The 25,323-nt window shown below is 34.1% G+C and overlaps 1 protein-coding gene across 2 annotated transcripts in view; it reads right to left on the reverse strand.

Annotated features, from left to right (window-relative positions):
- The window catches only part of LOC121415323 (ADAMTS-like protein 1), a 117,356-nt gene that overhangs the window by 60,912 nt on the left and 31,121 nt on the right, over nucleotides 1-25,323 (reverse strand). For both annotated transcript variants that reach the window (XM_041608506.1, XM_041608507.1), the window contains exons 5-6: nucleotides 7,558-7,799; nucleotides 228-345 (exon numbers count right to left, since the gene is read on the reverse strand). In XM_041608506.1, the coding sequence (XP_041464440.1) occupies nucleotides 228-345; nucleotides 7,558-7,799 (360 nt within the window). The remainder of the gene's footprint in view (nucleotides 1-227; nucleotides 346-7,557; nucleotides 7,800-25,323) is intronic.

The raw sequence follows: 25,323 nt of genomic DNA on the forward strand, positions 1-25,323 counted from the left end.
AGTGGATGACATCATCAGTTTCCCCATTTGCATACCGACCAGGATGTGCATATTTTTGTTTTGTGAAATAAAGCAAAACTTTAGAATGTGGTAACTTTCTTGTTTTACATCCAATTTTGATGAAATTTTCAGCGTTATGATTGTTGGATTTTTCTCTTTTTATTCAAATCCACTTTTTGTTGGGGTGGACTTGTCCATTGAGTTTAGTAATTAGCAGTTATTCTTACCTCCTCCGCATGAAGCTGAACAGGCTGACCATCCTCTGTTCTTCCAGACATGGGTTAGTGGATACAGGTATTGGTAATGAAGCTTCTCGCGTGATCGTCTGCTGTCTGATAAATACACCTGAAAAGCAAATCAAATAAGGTCTATTAAAATAGACTATATCCTTTTGTAGATTTATCATTTATTATCAAATGAACAATTGAAGTTGAAATAAAGGTTAATTTTCTTCAATTGAACATTGAGTGATGACATATTTTGTAACTATCAGAAAAGATAAAAGGGATACAGAACAAAGAATAATTAAGGCATCTATATATTTATAAATTTTCACCATCAAGAATAACTAAAATATAAGTTTATATTACCGGTACATAGACATACTATACATGGGTATATGGGAATCTCTAGCAGAATTGTTAGGTACATTTGTATTACATTTGTGTTACATTTGTATTATCAAATGTTCATTCTTTCATTGTACAAACTTCCTCACATAATTATTCTTTCGTCTTCACCACCATTTCCAAGAAGTCTAAAATCAATAGACCAACTTGATTTTTATCTCTAGATGTTCCAAAAATCGTCCAAATAAAACTTTTATCATTTTTTAAACTATTAAGATTATTTCTTTTGCAGACATTTTCCATAGTACTGCATCACACAGATAATTTCTTCATCTTTTCTTTTTCTTCGGGAATATCAGAACCACTGAACAAGACAGCAGTTTTTACTGCAGTTTGCAGCATAAAATGTTCCTGACGAATTCAAAAAGTTTCACTGTACAAGTAATAGGATGACATGGGGAGGTACATCAATAGATATTTGTCACTGATATACATTTTATGATCTTGGAAAATTTAATCTGACATCTTCCTAAACAGTGCACTGCAGTGAGAACCAGTTTAGATGTAATTGAGCTCCGGGACAGGAAGTTGGCGCTACTCCGATCTCTCATACTGGAGGCTTACTGACAGACCACAATGTAACGAGTGACTAACTACGTGAAAGTATTTGACCAAAACATGACCAACTTCAAATGAAAACCCACGACTCCTGGTTCAAGGGTATGACAGCTCACAAGAATGAATTATGCCGACTAAGTTTTAAGGAGAAGATATCATTAACCATAGTTTGGTGATTAATATAGGCAGCGATATTGACAAGATGATTAACCTTTTGCATCTGAACTACATGATAACTCAACATACGATTACGAACCTGTATTAATATCACTTGTAAGTGAGTTTGGACACATCTCGGTCAAAATGTGAAAACAACCAATACAACATAGACGACCACTGATCCGGAATGTGATATCTTGTTGTGGATCTACAAATAATGCTCGGCATATAAGGTTTCATGCTCGGCACATGGGATTTAAACTTATCCCACGCAAAGGGAAATCTCCTAAAATGATTATAAACAGAATCCTGTATGAGGACATCACTCGTTATGTGAACAATCAGTCACAGGAAATCAAAAAATGCAAAAAAAATGATGTCACTCAGAGAATGGACACCAAATACATTTTCATTTTTCTGATCTCCAGAAAACTCTATAAAAATTGATGTCAAAATATACAGAATGTAAATTTGGGGGAAATAATGTTATATGTATTATTTTACAGATATCAATAAATGCGCATGTCTATCAAAATAACTGCGAATCTATTATGTGACTTCGTGGGTGTATGATTTATTTGCCAAGACCTCAAATCCTAGTGTCATGATGGATACTTGTTAAACTTTGCATGCTGGACATATCTCTCCCAACCACTATGTTTTCCTAAGCTACATGTCAGCACTGACAAGTTGTTAGATCTGACAGTTACCATAGTAACAGTCAAAGACCAGTGCTCCTCAGCCCCTCAAAACCATAAAGATTTCACTGATATTGTCAGAACTGAATGTGACAATCTATTCAGTGCTAAACTCTCATTACAAACACCCAAAATTATTTTTTTTCCCAATGATTATTGATAACACTTTTGTTAAAAGTCTTATAGTGGAGGGGCCCTAGATTTGTTTCATCCTGGTCATATTTGGCATATTATTATCTCAAGACATCACTTGACAATGTCTGTTAACGTTCAACAATTACTACAAAGCTGAAAATAATTAAAGTTTGCACTCAAATGAAAACACCAGTATGTTTCAGAAAGAGTTTTAAAGTGTTTTACATAAAATTTCTTCCCTAATGTCCGTACTTTCCTAATCGTAAATTTACAGACACAATTTTTACGTCTACACTCTCCAGCATGTGCTTATTACAATATTTGAATACTTTATCTTTTACGGTTGATCAATATTCTGCATTAAATCCAGTCTTGCTTACATTTGGAAAAAGTTTTAATAGTCTTGGGTGGAAATAATAGACATACAGTTTAGAATATATGAAAATGCATTTCACAAGCTTCGAATACAATGAAACTCAACTGTGAATAAAGTTTTGCAAGAGATTTGGTGGATACGTGTGATAGAAAGACGGACAGAGATAGCAAAGAGTTAGTTGAAAATCAAGTGAGATGAGTGATGAGAAAAAGAGTGATGGATAGACAGACAGACAAGAGAGAGGGAGAAAGTAAGAGAGAGGGAGAAAGTTAAAGAGAGAGGGAGATAGTAAAAGAGAGAGGGAGAAAATAAAAGAGAGAGGGAGAAAGTAAGAGAGGGGGAAGTAAAAGAGAGAGGGGAGAAGTAAAAGAGAGAGGGGGAAGTGAAAGAGAGAGGGAGAAAGTAAGAGAGGGAGAAAGTAAAAGAGAGAGAGTGAGAGAGAAAAGAGAGGGTAAGAAAAAGAGTTGAGTTCATAAAACAGTCAGTTGTGGCGAAAGTACAAGGACGAGAATATCTGCAATTTGATCTTGCAAGTCAATACTGATCCATGCATATACATGTAGAAGTCATCTACACCCATCAATCGAACCTTTCTACAAATTTTCCCTCATTTTTAAGTAAAATTATATTTCATACTTCAAATATTTGCTGGAGACACACTTGATAAGTTTCTGTCTGAGAATGCCAGAGTTATTTAGTTAGTAGGAGAAAAGTGGCATGCGTGTTTCATGATGAGGTTGACATTTTGACTTTACAAAACTGCTTTGGGATTTCTTTACCCATTTCAAGCATTTCAATCCATGGAAAAAGAAATAAGATTGACACAAGATTGATTTTTTTTTCAAAATGCATCAGTACTTTTCTAATTATCTCTTCTTTTGAATGTTGTAAAAAACAGTAATGGCAAAGAAGTAGAGAAACCAATGGCACTCCCCCATAAAGTTCGGACATCAGTATAATCACAATGCAGTTAATGCAAAATTCCGAGCCCATACAAGAACTGTCATTTCATAAAGCTGTTCTTAAGTTACGAATGACTTTACGCACGACTGGTGATCCTTTCTTGTGCTACATGATATCCAGATGTATATGTAAAGTTGTGCCTAACTATACAAACAGCTTTCGGAAAGACTACCCTGGTCTACATGGATGAGAAGACATATCAAGTATGTGAATGAATGAATGAACGAACAAATGAATGGAGGAATGAACAAACGAATGAATGAATGAATGGAGGAATGAATGAATGAATGTAGGAATGAATGAATAAATAAATAAATATCCCTACGTAGCTGACTTCACACTTAAGTACATGTTCCAGTTGTTCGTAAAGTTATGCGTAACTTTACGAACAGCTTTATGAAACACCAGCCATGTCTATATGAATGAGAAGATATATGAAGTATGTTAATGAATGAATTAATGAATAGATAGATGAATTCATGAACAAAAATTATTACCTAATAAAATAAAGTATTTTTAATTAATTGTAACAGTCATAAATGTTATTTGTAATGACGAAAAAAATATTTATGAAAAAATAATGTTCAAGGACTTGTTATACTTTTTCGATCAATTAATCTGTTATGCTTGTAATGGCTGCAATACTTAAATCGGTAACGTAATTGGAAACCTTAATTCCTTAATCCCATTGACAACTGAACAAATGTGTTTTATTCCGAACAATACTTATTCATAATACCAATGTGAAGAAAATAGTAATTACAGGTTTATTTTGAGAGGCAGCAGCACTTGCCCAACTCAAAACACAAATATTTATCAGAAGGGCAATGACCACGCACACTTCAAAAAACTACCCTTTCACCAGAGATGGTATTAGTTTATTTAATACAGGACTATAATTATTGGCCAGGTAATCATACCTTTCAAAATAACTTTGCACATACCATTTCAAATTACAATTGAAATGTCACTGCTAAACGACACCTTTAATGAGTCATTTTGTGTTCAAATTGAACAGCCATTATCCTAATCATAAACATTGTAATCCTACCCTGAGTCACTTCACAACAAGGTGTAAATACATAGGGGAATGGTCAATGGGGGTCAACTGAGGACAAATCTCCTTTGGATTCCATTGATGTGAATGGTTTCACTCCATCCAATATATTTAAGAGAGCAATTTTCAGCTGTCTCTCCAGGGGTCAGTTGCAGGAAGAGTTTTGTTTGAACACAACTCAAATACTTCAATCACAAGTCCTTGATATGCACTTTGATTGGTTTAAAAATAAAAATTGATTTGATAGTAATTTTTGTAGTTTAATTACATCCTAACTCTTTCTGCAATGGGCCCCGGATATCACTCCTTGAAGAGTTATGTATTCAAACATTTGTAAATTCACTTTCTTATGACTATTATTGTGCTAAATCAATGATAACTTCAAGTGATTTCTGATCTCATCATTTCTCCTACAGGAGAGAAAATTTTAAAAAGACCCTTGCTATTCAGATTAATAAAGTCTGGTAGTGTCAATCCTAAAAATGACAATAATAATAACCCAGGTAACGAGCCAATGTAGGCTCAATGTTGGAAACTCGAAAGTCGTCAGATGTTAGAAAATCTTGATGGATCAATGTTGAATCGACATTGCAATCTAGTTTGATGGAAATACTGTTCGTGTCCAATCCAGCATCCACCAAAATTTAGGCCCCATATAAATGACAGATTAAGTGGCCATCCAAATGTCATTTTACTGAAAAATAATGCATAATCAATACATTCACCCAGGTTTTGCAACTTCAGTTCATAAACTGTTCTCCCAGTGGTCCTTGCCTGACATGATGTCATTTTTACCCCAGTTTCAATGAAAATAACATACATAATGACAAAGGGCATACCATAGACAGGGTGTAGAAATCAATTACAAGCAGGAAATTATTATGAAAATAACAAACCATGTTTGTTCAGAGAAAGCTCTATAGGCCTACTAATTTCCCAGGTCAAGGAGCAGGAACATTTTGTGATTATGTTCTCCAGGGATAATGTTATTATAGGGCCGTCTGCACCATCCCGAGTTTTCAAATTAGCATGCTATTTCTGATCCGACAAATTATCCCAATCTGAACAATCTCGAGATTATTTGCAATGGATACGCAATTATCGCGCTAGTTCGTAGGATTAATCTCGAGATTGCAATCCCAAGTCAACTTGGGATTATTTGCAAAATAGCGCGCTATTTTACGAATTATCGCGCTAATTTGTAGGTGCAGACGCACTCAGGATTATTTATTCACGGCATCAGACCATAATGCATCGATGCCTCGCTCGAGCAGGAATCGCTCTTCTTGCGAAGGTGGAGACAGGGTTTCTTGAATCTCGAGATTAATCACGAAGAGGGCCGATCGGGCTAAAATCTCGAGATTGAGCAAACTCGGGATGGTGCAGCACCACCTATTGTTATGTGATTATATTGACAATCAGTCAAAGAGTTGACCATCTCGCCTAGCCAATTTCAAGTCTTTTTAAAGGGGCATGGGTTGTGCATATGTGCCCCCTTCTCCTCAAAGTGCTAAATGAGTAAAAACTACAACACACTGTTTAGAAATTTGAGAATGTTAATTAGGTTTGTTACTCAAATAACTATTATTTAAAACTTTAAAAAGTCATTTGAAAATGTTCAATAATTTTCAAATATAAACAATAGTTTAAAAGTTTAAACACTCGTGATAGTTTTTTCCTGTATAAACCATTGGTCATTCTTGAATATGGGCATACTGCAATATAGTCATTATGATCTAAAACCATTATTTTCTATAGATTAATGAGCAGCAGGACTTTTACACAATACACATTATGCATCCTATCCTCAGCATTAATTGTGCAACAGTTAGAAAAATGCTTCACAAATAATCAATCAATCACCCAAATGTTTACCATACATACAATATGATCATTTTTGCTCGTTCATACTCATTAGTCCTTATTGAACCCTCCTTTGTATCATGTTCATAAAAAAAATATATTTCATTATTGTTGCCAGTATATATTGCGGCAACATCAAAACTTCCTGCATGCCTACGCACAATGTACTATTGGACTGTTATATACATCTATTTGTATCAATGTTGATTCTTCCTATTCTACCCACCCACTAATCTCATTTACAGAATTTATAGATTATTCTAAGCCTGCAATTAACTCGCGTTGCATGACCCAGGTCCCTAGGCTAGTCATTACAATGATGTGGTGTATCGTGATTTTTGTTTTGTTGTGTTTAAACACAGGATAATACTCTTCTAATGTGTAAATTCAAGATTTTTACTTATGTAATCATCTACTGTAATGAAATGACAGCTTTAATCATTGTTTTTCGAGGGTGCAAGAATACGATGAGCAGCAAATTTTAATACAAACATGATATGAAGATAGGTTTCTTGAAAATGTTGTTTGTAAGACAATAAATGTGTGATCTTTCATTGTTAATTGACAATATTTTTAACAAGAGATCATTCATGATCCATAAAATGCTCATTTACATCTAGTAGTGCTTCCAATTTCATTTTGCCACTGAAATAGATTTAAATTTAAATTGATGTTATTCTGTCATTTTCTTTTTTATAAGAAGAGGCCTGGGGATATTAATGGGATTTTGTCCATGATCTGTTTCCTATATATTTGTATACATTCTCCTCTCATTCACTGGGACTTATAACGCTGTGAAGTGGATTTAAATAATTATTAATCATATTTATTATTTTGCCACGACATTGGGTTATTTTGTCTGGTCGGGGAATGGCGTAACCTGACCATCTCAGAGAATTTCTCGAAAAATCAGGTCCATTTTACCTGACCCTTTGTACATTTGGCTATAATCTTTTAAAGTATCTGTAAATTGGAGCCGAACATTCGTATATTTGATTGATAGTTTTCAAAAAAACATCGGGTAAACTGGATCCGAACTTGCTGGAATTGAGGGGCCCTCATTTTTCATGATGGTCGGGTTACGCAATTGCCTGACAGTACGTGATAAACCTTACTTACCGTTACCACAAGATCCCGTTTGATGATCTGGTCGATGAGTATCTGCTCCCTTCCACTTCTGAATCTTCTGTAGTATGCCACTGTCCCTGCTATGGGATACAAGGTGTCTTCTGCCGGACCTGCTGCCTGATTCAGCCCCTTGGTCTCATCGATCTCATGGAGTCCTAGGGTACTTCCAAGATCTTTACTTGATAGCTTGATGGTATGACTACCAGTAGGTATTAACATTACATCCTGGAGACCTTTAGGTACAAAATTGTTAGAAAAATAATAAATAAGTTTAATTATTCATTCATTTTGAATTTGATCACCTCAAAAGTTACAATATTATCTAAAATATACAGATATACATAAGCTATTTTATAAAACAGCTTAATACATGTATTACGAAAAAGAAAAATAAAAGGTCAAGTCCTCACAGCAAGTTGATTTGAATAAAATAGTAAGAAGAAGCAATATTCTCAAGTTTCACTTATATCAATAAAACAGTCATACGCACCACACAGGCAGCATATGAGGAAATTCAATAGAAAATTTAGTGAAATGGCAGATTGTCTTGTAACAGATTAATGTATCAATCCGAATTCGAAAGAACAAAATAGGCCATTACTTCTATGTAATGATAACACATATTCCCTAATCAGCAGCTTATATCAATTACAACTATATCATTTTTAAATAACATAAAACTATCAAAAAGCAATAGAGTTTGTTATTTTCAATATTTTGGCATGAATATCCATCTTTAATCAATCTGTATATCTTGTAGAGAAAGACATAATTAAAACAAAGGTTGGACAGACCTCTACAAACATGCACTATGCAAACTAGCTTTCAGTGACTTGAAGAAAAATTTAAGAAATGGCCCTTCTCTTCTAGTCTGCAGGCACAGACCCTCATTGGAACTTTGATCAACAAGTGTGCCTCCACTCAAAGACTAGCGAGAGAGCCTTCAGTACACAAGGCATGAGTAGGCTGCACATTCAGACCCTTATTTTGAGTGAAGGGTTTGCCCAGCAGACTACTTCTCTCCTTGCAGTTAATATCTACCGAATTTCTGCTTTGCAAACTATTTTTCTAGTAGATCCAAGGTAGGATTACTTAATCTAGAGATTACACTAATCTCATTCTTTAGCTGTAATTGATCTGTTTCCTTTGGGATGTGAAAAAGGCTTAACATCCATCAGCCACAATGAAGAGCTCAGCTTCAAAAGGTCTTACATCCGCTTTTGATGAAAACTTCAAACTTTTGCGTCACACCAATATGCAGTGCTAACCGTAAAGCTTTTGATCAGTAGTGGGAGAATTGGCACTCTGGATAGTTTACTGCTGCATTAACTACAATGAAAATGTCTATGTTAGATCTTAAATTTCATTCAAAAGTGACATTTTTAAAGCAAAATTTGCTCTGAAAAGGGGAATATATGTAAACATAAATAAAAACCGAGACACCTAATTTGTGAATTTAGACAATTTGAGACCATTTTTTTTTAAATCATATTCATGCCAATTATCATTCAGCAATCATAACATCTAATTCAAAAAGCCATCAACAGATTTATTTTTTCTTTTCATCCACAAATATATACATTATATTCTGCAAAACACAAAACTGGATTTAGTATCTTTCATAACTGAGCTATGTGGAAGGGTCTTGGAGTTCTTCTTGACCCTGAGGTCATTTGGATATCCTGATTAGAGATAAGTCTAATTAATCTTATCCAGGTAGTACACTGGTGACAATTGGGATCAAAATGGTTATGTTAGGATTTCAGTTACAAAGTGGTTCCATATCACGATGAAATGGCACTGGTACTTTGACTCATTTGCATGGTAGCAAGCATGGAGCTAGTAGCAAGCATACTGTTTTCTTTTTAGTTACTTAATTAAAGAAATCACCTGTCTTCCAAGATACTTCAACTATTCAGGATTAACAGATCAGCATGTTCCATTACACCTAAAACATTTAAAAGTGACTAGATGAAAGAGAGTACTCGTGCAACTGTTTTTCATAGCCAAATTTTTCAGTCAAATTGACCAGAATGGTCATTTCTGACTAGAAGCAGTACTTAAAAAAAGACTGGATTGATCTATAAGGTTCACCCAGCTGACTAAGCGTGTAGAAGTTCTATGTTACTATTAAATATTTTTAACAGCATCATGTTTATGAAAACAAAAAGTAAAGAACCCAGGCAATTCACCTGACATAGCGCTCAGAAATGTATGCCAAATTGCAGTTTTTCCATTAGTAACAGGTTAGTTTAAAGGACAAGTACACCCCAACAATAAAGTTGATTTGAATATTAAAAAAGAGAAAAAACCAACAAGCATAACACTGAAAATTTCATCAAAATCGGATATAAAATAAGAAAGATATGACATTTTTAAGTTTCACTTAATTTCACAAAACAGTTATATGCACATACTGGTCGGTATGCAAATGAGGGGAGTGATGACATCACTCACTCACTATTTCATTCCTCCCTGAACATGTGGCATTACCACTGTTACAAAATGTTATGGCTCAGTTAAGTTGGTCCTTATTTCAAATTGGTAAAAATTGAAATATTGTATAATTCAAACAATAAGAAACAAAAGAAATAGTGAGGGATGGACATCGACTCTCTTATTTGCATGTCACTGAGTTGTGCATATAACTGTTTTGTGAAAAATAAGCGAAATTTTATAATGTCATAACTCTCTTATTTCACATCTGATTTTGATCAAATTTTCAGCATTATGCTAGTTCGATTTTTCTCTATTTATTAAAATAAACATTTTTCTGAGGTGGACTTGACCTGTAATAATCCTTTGCTAGAGTCTAAGGAAGGAAGAAAAAATCCATTATAGTTTGGATTACTCAATAATACACACTGGTCTTTACATATCCATCAACATCAAAATATCAAACCAATTACTTCAAGGTCATTATGGGTCATATCTTGGTCAAAGTTGACAAAATGTTTGCCCAAGAATTTACTCTGGCTTGAAACATCAAACCTCTACATCACTAAAGCCGGTAGGAGGAAAGTACTTATTTTTGGCTTTATTTCTCCATCTGTAAATCTCTAAAGATAAACTTCCTAGTCAAAATGTCCGAAATTAGACAAGATTAGTGGCAGTATACGCAGGGGGGTTATAGAGGTCCCACCCCCCTTAAATTTTGTTGATACCCCCCCTAAATTTTTTTTAAGACCTTTTATTTTGACAGACTGAAAAGTGCATTGGGCAAAGTGCTTAAAGACCAAACAGTATAAGAACAATAATCAGAAGTACTTTGATATTTAACCAACTAAAGTCTCAAGTGAGTAACACCTGACTTGATATTAAATTAATTTTCCTGAGAGCCAAAACCATGATTGAATTTAAGGCAACACCGATGGCACATAACACAAATAATTTCCTGTTTTGCACAAATAAAATGAAAGAAAATAGAAATCAGTTAACATTCAACAGACATAGAGTACAGTATTCTCGAAAAACCCAAGAAGCAGAAATCAATATTTCTCTCAGTATTACTAATAAAGAATACAATGAGTGTATTTTTTCTACCTACTCAGTGCCTGAATTTTGATTAAACCTCACGACAAAACGTTGATTCTCTGTACAGATAATCATTCTACAAGTCACTTACTCCCTCGCAAATTTATTGATATTAGTAATAGGCCTATTTCTACAGCACCCGATCCAGATATATTTAGCACTTTGAGAAGCCACCTTTGTCAGCATCGGCGATAAAATATATACAACTTATTTTCATTTCAATTCATTTCATTTTCAACAAAATATAAATCAAATAAATACAATAATAACAAGTCAACATCATAAAAAAATATACCAAGGTCATTAAATCAACTTGAAAAAGACATGTTATAAGAAAAAGACATGTTATATCAATTACTCAAGTGAAAATTAATCAATACTCAGGATTTCATGTCAAGTCCATGTGGATATCGCTTTAAACTTTGAAATGTCCCCTTTTATGCATTTCATTCAACTTAATTGATAAATTATGAAAACAGGGAAATGGGAAGTACAACAAAACACCATGTATAGCCATGGAATAGCAAGTATTACTCATGAAAAGAGTTTCATAAAAATAGGATATAAGTCAAATTGATATGATTATTGAAGCAGTCTTGCAAGTTCATATATAATGTGACAAAATACCAATAAGGAACAGTTGCTGAATCTGAAGTGATACAGTCACTGGTGTCCCTCAGTCTTAAGTGATGTAGTAGTAGTATAATACAAAGATAAACAAATATACTAAACCTGTTTACATTGCTGTCATAACTCAATATTGGGCACACAAAAACCATCTGTTCATTCTATATTTCTCAAGAATAAAACGAGATTAACCATCTCAGAAATCAAGAATCAAATTCTTTGTGATAACATTTCAATTGGTAAATTCTCAGATTTTTGAAAGTTTAGATTTGGAATTGTCGGGGGAGGTAACCCTTTGAATAACCCCTTTCCAGATTCAATTTCGGAGCGGGCCCTATCCTGAGGCTAACACTTGACAGGGTGTGTGTGCCTGAAGGGAAGATGATGGATATACACCATTCATCACAGACTCATATCTTCTGAGCATTTTAAAAAAAAATTAAAATATTTTTGCTGGACAAATCACCTTTATGAGGAAAACAACAAAATTAAAGATAAATTCCAGTTCTGGTAATGATCTCAAAATGACTTTTTACAGAATCTAATATAATGACCACCCAAGTGTCTGTTTGTATGAATAAAAAATATGTGCCAAAGGATTCTGGAAGAAATTGTGTAATTGCTGAGAAATAAGCAAAATAAGCGCGGATTCGGTCACTTCCGTCGGGTCTTTATTCCGGCAATTATAATACACTGTCCCACGTGTGCCTATCTATGTTGGCGATCTTCAGTGTGATTGTATTTCAGCTTAGATTTTATGATTTCACAAAGTTCAGTTTATGTAACTGTACCAGATCTAGATCCACGATGATATAGTCATACTTAACATTGGTTTAACAGACTTTCTCACGAAATTAGTGTTTTACTGCAACTACTATCATTTAGCTTTAAGGTTGACTGAAATTTTCTTTCAGTGTGTGATTATTTTGCATTTTACAGCTTCACTGTCAAAGCAAGCTGATACCTAATGATTTAAAATATGACTGACTTTACATTCATACCAGATCTACAACAAAGATATAGCTTGATAAATCAACAACAAAATAAGAAACTCTAATAAAATTGAATCACGTATTGGATTTGAAAGAAATAGTTATGATAACTATTTAAACAGACTACTTGTTTGCAAGTGTGTATAGATTATTTTTGTTTTGTTTGGTTTTTGTACAAATACTGCTAGTATATTTTGATAATCAGAACTTACATATCTGTTTTGTTAACATTATCAAATTAAAAAATATATATATATCTAAATTTAGGCCTTTACCATTGCATAATAATTCCATCGTCTCTGTTTTTGTGAATATTTTTCTGTTAGTGCATTTTTCATCTCCGTTTGGTACTGCAGTTCCCAGTATCCTAATAGGATGATGTACAATATTTTCTTGTGTCCAAATAATTTATTTTAAAAACTAATTTCTTGTTTCATTTGGCAGGGTAACCCTTTCAGTTATAAAAACTGCTTGACTAAATGAGGAGCCCTTTCCCAACTGAATGGAGCTTTGATAACTTCTATTAATACATTAAAATATTGAAATGTTGTTTCAGTCATTCAAATTGAAACTTTATACATGTAACTGAAAGTGAAACAAAGACGAGGATAACTCTTACAACACTTTCAAGCCTGTGAATAGAACTGAAAGATAATACTAATCTGAACAATTTGATACTGAACTTGAAACACCCCAAAGGCAGATTGATGTGAAATCAATATTTTGGGTTGGAATATTGAAAGAGATAGAAGACAATAACCAAAAAGACACATCCAGTAGGGCTAGCTCGTGCTCTTGGGATTTCCAGAGGTGTAAGGATGGAGCTATCTGTGACCCCTCTTGATCTCGTATGTTTGGTTTATCCCCAAGTCATTGATCCAGACAGGGTTCACTAACATCCCAGTGCTATAACACGAGAGATTTTTCACACGAGAATGATCTGCAATATAGCAGGATGATTTTAATTGTGATGCAGGGCCCCTTTGGAAATCAGTTTTATAAATGAAATGCTATACCCTATGTAAATAAAGCTGAAATAAATAAATGAATGAATAGAAAATAAATAAACAAATGAATAAATAAATGTGCCAATTTCAACAATAATGCCGTATGACTAAGGTTTAGTGCAAATGAAGTAACACAAAGGCTTTGTTTCAATCATGCAATTAATATCTTATTCATAAGGTAATTTTCCAGAGATGCATGATCTAACAAAAAATTGAATGTAATTAGACAATCATATGAATGACTCGAAGGCTATAATGGGATTATGGGGCAGAGTTAACAACACCTTCCTATATTTTCTACCCATATAGCATACTTTTATTGGCTCATCTGGGCCATTCTGCTTGAGGGCTACAACTACGGTGACTTTGTAATCCTATGGAAACTTGAATTTGATTGGATGTTGAGTATTTTTAGCATCAATGTTAACAATTACCATAAAAGTATTTTTTGCAACCAGGCCCCCTTTTTTTTAGCTTTCAAAAATTACCAGCCTACATGGATAAATAAGATATTTTGAAATTGTAAATAAGGTACACTCTTCTACTGTGTTTATGATTAGCAATTTGAATATCTCAAATTAATCATAACCTAGATTTTTGCAGCCTCTGGTGAAAAACACATATTGAATCAATAATGCTTTTCAAGATTAAAACTCATGTATGAATATCACTTAATCTATGAAAAATGATTATTTCTTTTACCACATCGAAAAAAATAATCTTCTTTGATTTGTTAAGAAATCAAAAAAATGAATAATTACAACAACTTTTGATAGATTCTAAGCAGAAAGCATTTTTCAAAGAAATTAGTTTGGAATACCAGTAACAAAAATAGAATTTCATGTGAACTGCACTGTGTATTGTATGACTGCCTATGGGAGACAGCACTCTCATTTTTCTCACAGTTTATACCAAGTCGTTCAAGATGATTTTTTTTTCCGAAGACCAAATATTGCAAATGGGATTCATTCACGTTCAGAATGGCATTCCACAAACGCGATATCATAAACAAAACATAAATTCAAATGTTCAAGAAAATAGGTATTTTGTACAAGTGTCAAAAAAGGTCCAAATTTTTTTGAAAGGGAATGTTTTTCAATGTGTGATGAGTACCCCCCCCCCCTTACATTGGTATTGATTTTGTACTACCTAAGTCCTTGTTAATGAAATATTTAATAGAGCTGAAATTCAAAAATATCCAGGAGGTAAAGCTTATTAGAATGTGTGATTTCTGATAGCATGTGTTCAGTTGTAGCTAGCTTTTAAAAGAAAAATATAATCAAGTGTCCCCCCCCACGCATAAAAAAGTAATTGTGACTATTTTTTTAGAATTATATTCCAAGTTGTAAACATGTTTGCTAAATCACTGACTTTAACCAACACGATGCAACTTTTGAATTTTTAGTGCATTAATTTCAAATAGAAGAATCCAATTCAAAATTCAGTTGAATGCATGTGTGGTATTAATAAACTCTCCTCCCCCCAATATGGAGTCAAGGACCCCTGCTAATCATCAGAGTGCCCCAAGATAGCCCTTAGGAAAGACCATATTAAAGGTCAGGTCCACCTCAGAAAAATGTTGATTTGAATAAATAGAGAAAAATCAGACAAGCACAATGCTGAAAATTTCATCAAAATCGGATGTAAAATATTAAAGTTATGACATTTCAAAGTTTCGCTTATTTTTAACAAAATAGTTGTATGAAGGAGCCAGTTACATCCAAATGAGAGAGTCGATGATGTTACTCACTATTTCTTTTGTTTTTTTATTGTTTGAATTATACAATATTTCAATTTTTACAAATTTGATGATTAGGACATCCTTGCCTGAAGCACAGAATGTTAAAATAATGGAATTCCACATGTTCAGGGAGGAATGACAATGACGACAATGACAAGAAAATAAAAATATTTCATATAATAAAATACAACAGAAATAGTGAGTGAGTGATGTCATCAGTTCCCTCATTTGCATAACGACCGAGATGTGCATATAACTGTTTTGTGAAATGAAGCGAAAATTTAAAATGTCATAACTTTCTTATTTTACATTCGATTTTGATGAAATTTTCAGTGTTGTGCTTTTTGAATTTTTCTCTTTTTATTCAAATCAAGTTTTTGTTGGGGTGGACTTGTCCTTTAAAGGCAGCCAGAATAATAATTAAAAAAAACAGGTTCTTCATTTCTCAATCTAATGCAGTGTGAAAAGTTATTTTTTATTTGATCCACAAGACTTCATGTTTCTGTCCAGTTAAATTACTGTAGTTGCCATAGTAACAAATTGTCTGCATAATTCAATATTATGAGTGAAGTTGATAATTGCTTTTTAATTCTATCATTTACCTTTTGTTTTATATATAAGCCTAAAGGCATATATCTCTTTATCTTGCTGTTTATCCTCTTTAATCATTTTGGTTGCTTTATTTCTTTGTGTTTTTTTATACTTTTTTAATGCTTATCTTAATTTTTCTTCATCATCTCCTTGTATGTTGATTATTCTAAATCACAATGAATATCCATTTCTATATAATCTTATACCTCCCACTTTGATAAGTTGAAATATAAGATTTTCATAAATACATTTTTTTTAAATACAGTGTTATTCAGGGTTGCATACCTTTGTGACTTTTTTCTTCATTTTATTCCTACAAAAGTTCTTATAAATACTTGAAGACCAGCAAGCAAAGCATCTGGTCAACAGACATTGACCTGTGTCATCATAGGCCATTTACCACCAAATAGTCCCCCTGTGATATATCACTGCAATCATACACATATCAGTTAGATTCCACTGGGGAGTTTCTTTCAAATCAATATGGAAGTGGTTTCTTTAAGTCAGTTGACCCGTAGGAGCCACCAGTACGACAAAACATCTCTATCACTGCTTTTACACTGCTATTCACTAACACAAACCATTTAATTGGACTCTGATCAAACACAAGTTTGCTGAAAGTTGATTGACAGAGTGGTGGAAACGGGGGGGGGGGGGGGGGGGGGGTTGGCATTCGACCAAAAAAGTAGTAGGTATGTGCCGCGGGCGAGACAAAAAACGGGGGCCTTGGAATGGTCTTATTGTAAAAAGGAGGGTCCTCAGAACAGGCTTCGGAACTACAAATGTTTGTGAAAACGGGCATCCTTGGAACGGGTCACCTGGTGTGAGTACGTATGCACCCCTATGGAACGTGCATGCAGCTAGCCCGGCGGCACGACTGCCGGGCGCGCTAGCACAGAGGCAATGGTCAGACAGCGCTCCGCTTTTCACCAAAATTGCGACCGAAACAGCGTAACAGAAAATATGCGAAGCTTTGGAGCGGATTTCTTTCTTCTTTTTTCTCGGTAAGAAGAAAATGCTACGCTTTGGAGCGGCTTTCTTTGTTCTTTTTTCTCAGTAAGAAGAAAATGCTATGCCGTGGAACGGATATTTGAGTGTAAAAATGGGGGTCCCCTCCACGGCACATACCCACTATGCATTATATACTGTTGGAGAAACCTTATCCCCCAGTGCTTGCCTGCTGAAACTTGACCAGCTTCACTGACCACTATCAATAAAACCACTCTGTATGTTGACCATTGCCTGGTTTGGTTTGAGCAAGGAGGTTCTATTTACCTCCATGGTGTAAGTGATGTCTTCATTGTCCAACCAATATACAGATTATTGTACAAAGTAAAGTTATTCATCAGAATTTTTTTTTCAGTATTTTCAGATATTTTTGGAGAGATGGACAACTCACCTCTACTTGATCACATCCCCCCCTCCTAAGATAAATAAAGATTCCCTGGCCATACTGGCATACCCAAGGGGGTAAGGTGAAATGTGCCAAGATCAAACCAAAAGGAAAAAGTCAGGAAAAAACAGGTAAGAAATGCATATTTTGAATATATAATTGGCAACCAAAGAAGGCACATAAAAATTAGATATCGGTAAATAGAATTTATTAATGACATAGTTTTTGCTGACTGTGAATAGTGACCAGCGCACACTGGTCTTCATATCAAACTTGTAAAGATTTTAAATAAAAGCTTTAAGATTTGAATTTCAATCTGTCGAGATTCAAAAATAAATCTTTAGGACTCAACTTTAATCCTGAGTTTGACTGGTCATTATTCACAGCCGATCTCAATTTCTTTTATATCCAAGTAAAAGTGTTTCACTTGCTTTGCAATTTCCAATTTTGCGCACACCTACCCCTTGAAAATTCTAGTTCAGATAGGGACACTCTTCAAAAAAATAATAACAAGATATCCTCTAGGATGACTCCAACAGATGAATTTCATCAGGTGCTATTTTGAAGTGCTACATAAATGCCCTTGCATTTGACCCTCTCACTGTTATCATATAAACAAAAGACAGTACTCCCAGGAGAACACCGTCTTTAAGAATGATCTGTCCTGGTTAAGATCAGGGCCTGGTATCAAAAAGCTTAGTGATTGATTGCAGGAATGACATTGAGTAATGTACAAGATCAATCGTAAAATAAGCTCTAAGATCGATTGCTCAGCATTGTGTTACCGGGGGCCCAGGAGATGGCACTTAGGACAGAGCTTCAGAAAATAAGCACACTCGATGGAAACTGAGTGGAGGGTCGCAAATGTCATGTGTGGGTCTGTTTTGAAATATAGCCCCCTAACCCCCCCCCCCCCCTCAAAGAAAAGTGTAAAGTTAGACTAAGCATTGTTGATAAATGGTTATAAACCATGCTGTGGTCAGTTCTGGGAATTTTGTGATTTTCGCTGACAAATTTGTTCCCAGCCAATCAGATCAACGATTCCATAGCTTATAACATCTAGCATCTGGAGGAAATCACCTAATAGTTTGTTCCATCTTGGGATTTTGGCCCGATCGGCCCTCTTCACGATTAATCCTGAGATTCAAGAAACCCCGTCTCCACCATCGCAAGAAGAGCGATTCCTGCTCGAGCGAGGCATCGATGCATTATGGTCTGACGCCGTGAATAAAATAATCCCGAGTGTGTCTGCACCTGCGAATTAGCGGGATAATTTGTAAAATAGCACGCTACTTTGCAAATAATCCCAAGTTGACTTGGGATTGCAATCTCGAGATTAATCCTGCGAACTAGCACGATAATTGCGTCTCCATTACAAATAATCTCGAGATTGTCCAGATCGGGATTATTTGCCGGATCAGAAATAGCGCGCCTATTTGAAAACTCGGGCTGGTGCAGACGGCCCTATTGGAATACGAATACAAATGAAATGAAATGCCCCATTGGAAATTGCAAGGCAGAAAATCAAAGAAATGCCAAAAGCCTCTTCCAGTATTATATACATGTACCTAGCCACCAATGTAATACATGGAACAATTCATTTTTCAGAGGCTATATACTAGTTAGAGAAAGTACTCATTTTAAACCTCATTTTATAGGTGAAAAAGTCAAAATTCCATGCCATATCACAAATTAATATAGGCCTATATTCCACTACATGATGCATGTTCCCTTTAAATAGCTCTTGTCAAATAGCCAATCTTCTGGTAGCATTATAACAAATGTGGAAATCAACTTTGACAATCCTAACCCATTACATACAATCACTTGTTTACATTCAACAATACACTCTACATCATATGCTGCAATCCACTGCCAAAATGATCCAATCTTCATAAACACACATTAGTATAGTTTAAAATATGTTGAAGTCTTTGAAGGCTATACTTGGGGAAGTTAGAAGAAATATAGTTAATACTGGATACATCCATGTATAGTAGATAATACCTTTTCATAAAGCATTAGGAAAGTAAAAGACAACTGAAATACCGAATGGGAGATCTTTTTTAACTTGATATCTTGTAAGTAATCATGCACGGATGAATAATGTAAATTTTGCACAATTTCCAAATTAATAAACATAACAACACCTTAGATGTATTTAGGCAAAGCTTTCTTTCTTCCTAATTATGCAGAGGTATAAATGTCACATAGTGACCATTTCTTAATTTCTTGCATACCATTACTGTTAGAGGCAGCTAGGCTAACGCCAGGTGATGATACCGAAGTCATTTGGAAGCATATTATATCATTATGTGTCATACAAGATCCAGAAGAATGCAACGAGAAGAAAAGTTGAGTAAAACAAGTCAGAGAATCTTCCCAATTCCCATGGGTGATGAGTATGAGTCGACAGGGAGGGTTGAACAACCGTTACACATGTCCAACATGTGTATCATTGTGTAAAATATATCTTGTCTATCTAGGATGACATAATGGGGTCGCAACAATCAGACCTTTCCAGGTCTTTAGTCAATTAACAGGGACAATTTGGTCTGTTTCTTTTTTTTTCATGTATTATCCTCTGTAAAGTTATTCATTAAAGTACAAGTGTTGGTATAAAGGAAATCATCCATATTTTTGATTTGCTGGCATTGATCATATATATTACACTAAAATGTAAAATGAGTTCCCTGCCTAGATACCACAACTGATAGATACTTAGAGCGATATTTTTCAAAATTCAAATTCCTTCACAAATAACAATGTCCTTTAATACCAATCTAAAATCAGCGTTTTCAATCATTTCAGTCTACATTCCCCTAAATTAAATTATCATGATTTCTTTGATTTCAAGTTGGACCATAATTTCAAATATAGGTAATAAGAGACAATTAGAATTCAGTTTCCTGGATCAAAAAAAAAATCAGGAATAGAGGAAATATATGAGCTAATTTTTTTTTTATTTTTAATCAGCACTTGAATTTCATCATTTTGATAAAGACTGCTACACAAGCTGTGGATGAGTTATTGAACCCGGGCCCTGTTGTACAAATAGTTACGATTGATCTGATCAATCATAACTCTATGGAAATCCATCAGTGTCATAATTTTTTCTACGAAAAATTTGCACAATGTCCTTTTTATGCAAAGAGAAGCACAGTGAATTTTCAAGAAAACAATGAATGCATGAATATACATCAAAGCTAGAAAATATTTTGAACGAACATGCATAATAGATGTTGACGTTGCTGGCTGTCCACAGTTGCAAATGATAGGATCAATCGTAACTCTTTGTACAACACGGCCCAGGTCTTATATAGAGTAATGTGCGTTTTTGTGGTCAAATAGCTGCAGGCATCGGAAGAAAAGTCTGCATGGATTTCATTAGAAATGGCTTTCAACTTTGACTTTAAAAAGTTATCTATGTAAGAAGAAAACAACCTGTACACCCATGCTGACCATTTTTTTTTGGTAGAGTGGTCATACACATGATCTAATCGTGGATCCTACGAGAACATGATCTATTCAATGAAGATATGATGAGAGAGCGAAAGAGAGATATACAGATGAAAGACACAAGAGAAAGATGGACAGGGGGCAGGGGCCACTTAAAGGTTAAGTCCACCCCAGAAAAATGCAGATTTGAATAGACAAAAATCAAACAAGCAAAATGCTGAAAATTTTATCAAAATCGGATGTAAAATAAGAAAGTTATGACACTTTAGAGTAAAGTTTTGCTTATTTTTAACAAAACAGTTATATTCACAACTCAAATGAGAATGTTGATGTCCCTCAGTCACTATTTCTTTCGTTTTTTATTGTTTAAATTATACATTATTTCATTTTTTATAGATTTGACAATAAGGACCAACTTGACTGAATCATATAGTATTTAACAATGCTCATTCCACATGTTCAGTGAAGAATTAATCATTGTTTCACATGACAATTATGAGAAAAATATAATTTTCCCTATTTCATATAATAAAATACAAAAGAATTAGTGAATGGATGACATCATCGGTCTCCTCATTTGCATACCCACCAGGATATGCATAAAACTGTTTTATGAAATTGAGCAAAACTTTAAAATGTCATAACTTTCTTAGTTTACATCTGATTTTGATGAAATTTTAAGTGTTATGCTGGTTGGATTTCTCTTTTTATTCAAATCAACTATTTGTTTGAGTGGACTTGTCCTTTAACTATCATTGTATACTGGAACAACAGGGGTTTTTCTAATAGTAATAAGAAACACCCCGATGTGTGTATGTGTTTGCTTTATTTTTGTTCTAATAATAACTTGCTAACATATTTCCACAGCATTCTTCCAACTTACATTTTATCCCCTAAGCAAATGTACATCTTCTAAAACAGGGCCTATGCCCTACAAACAAAGACATTTAGTTAGCCTGAAAATCCAGACCAAAATTTGCCAATATAGTAAGGAAAAGATACCCTAAATGCAAGTAAATACATTAGAGAGAATTGTCCTTATCCTTGTGGCTTGACTGAAAAAGTACCACATGCCCATTTCCTCTATTGGGATGCATTCCATAGACCTGTACCCCCCCTCCCCCTTGTGACAGAAAAAAAAATTAGCACATCAATGATGTGGAGCTCATCCGACATCTCGCAACGAAATTTAACACAATTTTAATTTCAGCCCAGTTGACACTGTAGTAAATTATATTAGTGACATAAAATAAGGACACAGAATTGAAATTGATAAAGAAATGACAGAGAAGAAGCATTTTTTGTGATTTATGAATAATTTCATATAAATAAGCATAAATAATTTTCTAGTCAAAATTTTCAAATTCTATGTAGAACCTTGGTGAACCTCATGTAGCTCTCAGATGGAACATAAAAAATCAAAATTGGTCAACAACTAAATAAAAAGCATTTTTTGTAAGTTTTGAAAAATATGCATAAATTAGCATATTTAATGACTTTCAATTTTCTGTGTAAAAATTTTGCAACCCCACCTAGAGCTATCCTATAAACCAAACAAATTTGAAAATGGAGAAAAAGCATTTTTTTGTGAATTTGAAAAATGCACATAAATTAGCATATTTAATGAGTTTTAAAATATTGTGTAGAAGTTTTGAATACCGCACTTAGTCCTATCATATAGAGCAAACAGAATTAAAATCGGACCTAAAATGAGCTGGAAAATGCAACAAAATTAAGAGAAAAATCAATAAAATATAAGAATGAAAATGATATAGGGACCATTAATATATTACAGAGGGTTCCAGGGTTTCATAATGCATGCATGTATTGAAAGACTTGCATTATTGATCAAACAGCTTCAACTTTTAGGTGTGACTATATGGAATAGTGTACACCATAACCTTGTTGCCCTGCCCCGGTGTAAACATATCTCCGCCACTCCATCATCCTCAGAACAACTCCCTCTTGTGCGGGAGGGTTTCAGACATTAATTGCCTTCCTGTATTTGTGTTTGTACAACTCATGTTTCTATCCGTCAATGTGTTTGTCTGGCTTATATTTCTATCCACCTCGGCCCGACTAACCCCATTCCTTACCTCATACCATGGTATAGTTCTTGCTATTACCCTTTTACAAATCCCCTCCACAGTGGGTGTGGGATGCAGCTCCTCCATTCAATACAGGTTTAGCATGTTCCAGCAAGATTCTATTAACCTCCTTGGGTTCTTGGAAGATAAACCATTGAAGAAGAATAGATTGCTATGGTGGCCCTGAATCGACATCATGAATCATTAAATAGCCTTGGCAATATTCCCCACAAAATGTGTGGAACTGCATACTTCAGCACCTTTATCCATGACCATAATAAAAAATTCTGTAAACATACTTGATGAATCCTATTCCTGAATAAAAAAAACCTATAAAATTCATGCCTAGGTATTAGGATTGATGCCAATACTTCCCATTTTATATACTTGATTGATCGACCAACAGACCGATCGATTGATTGATTGTTTGGTTGACTGACTGACTGACCGACCGACCAAGTGACTGACTGATTGATTGACTGATTGATTGATTGCTTGATTGATTTATTGATTGATTGAATGATTAATTGATTGAAGAATAGATTGACTGACTGATTGATTGATTGATTCATTGATTGATTCAGTCATTCATTCATTAGGTCATCAATGGATTGATTTATCTTTTGTACCATAGTAAATATAACAAGCAAATCATGATTTAAAATAAGAATCAGGATTGATGCCAATACTTCCAATTTTATATACTTGATTGATTGATTGATCGATGGATGGATGATGGATAAAAGGATTGATTGATTGATCTTTTGTACCATAGTAAATATATCTTTACAAGCAAATAATGATTTAAAATTGGGTCCATCATGGATTCTAACTTTGTTTACTACAGGGAATGGAATATGCATGAATACTGGTCTCTATACACAACCCCCTGTTTCATTGCTCTTTCTTGGATCCTCTATCACACTCTTTGTATTTCCATCCAAATTTATAATCATAAAATTCACAAATAAATGACCAATTCTTTATCAACAGTTTATTTTCTTGGACTTATTGTATTTTATGTTTTAAACACAAGGTAAAGCTATAGACAATTAGTCTTTTCAACTGTGCCAACTGTGACAAATGGCTGTAAAATTGATATAAATTATGAAGATTACAATGGTTCAATATCCTATTATGTATTTACTAGATGACCTCTTGAGCAAGCTCTCTAGACAAATTATATAAACTTTTTCACAAGATATATGGCTGAAACTGAAAATCAACAATAGCTGATTTGACAAACTCCCAAATGAGAACAAATTTGATAAATAATTGCATAGACTACCAGACATGGATATTGATTTTTTCTTCAGTCTAAAGAAGAGAAAGATAATAATTTGCATAAGGGCATAAATCAATTCAAGGCTATAGATGCCTAATCTCAATACCCCTCTAAATGGCCTTATTTTCTATGCCATTTTTTATTTAATTGAAAGGTGTCCTATAAGTGACCTTGCCCAATAAACATAACAGTTTAAGACCCATGTGCTGTATCTTGTTGTTGTTTGTTTCTTGAAATGTATCAATTTGTATCAAATGGATGTTTATCTTATATATTTGTGTTTTTGAAATGTCCAATAGTAAATGAAAAAAATAAAAAAAGTTAGTATGTAAATGAATAAATGAATGAATAAATAAATAAATAAATGCTTCACGATACACTTGTCATCAAAGGTAACATATTGCCTCATGGTGAAATAGAGCACTGTAGCATGTATGATACAGACTACTGTGAACTTTAACCTGATTAACTCTAGATATAATTGGCTTCATCATGACACATCCCCCTCACAAGTCTAAAGTTCATCTCTCAAATTATTTTTCAGATTGACAGATGAAATGATGTCCCCCTTGACTACTTCTGGTATCTGAGGAGGAGGAGGAGGCACTATAAAGCACTGAGAGGTCTAATAATCATTACTCTGACTTCTTAAAGGTCAAAATCAGGTCTCGTGAAGGTGCAAGGGAGAATGTGGGATAAAGACACCATCTCGTATCGTAAAAATACATTATCAAAATGGTAATTATTTTTCAAATTAATTATTGATGAAGACTGTAATTCACTAATGAGCCTATCCATATACTACTTGCTGAAATAGTGTGAAATAAACGTTAATAATATGACCAAATATATCACGATGCACTTTTGATATGACTTCAAACACAAGAAGTGTTAGAATCCTGATAGGAATTTAGCCAGAGAAGAACCAAAAGTATTCCTTTCTACTCTTCTGTGCAATTTAATGATTTGGTTAATTTCTCTCTTTCTTATATCAAAGTATGAAAATTAAGATTGCCAGGAATATGAATCTACAATTTTATA

Source organism: Lytechinus variegatus, chromosome 5 (assembly GCF_018143015.1).
Source record: "Lytechinus variegatus isolate NC3 chromosome 5, Lvar_3.0, whole genome shotgun sequence".
NCBI classification, from domain to species: domain Eukaryota; kingdom Metazoa; phylum Echinodermata; class Echinoidea; order Temnopleuroida; family Toxopneustidae; genus Lytechinus; species Lytechinus variegatus.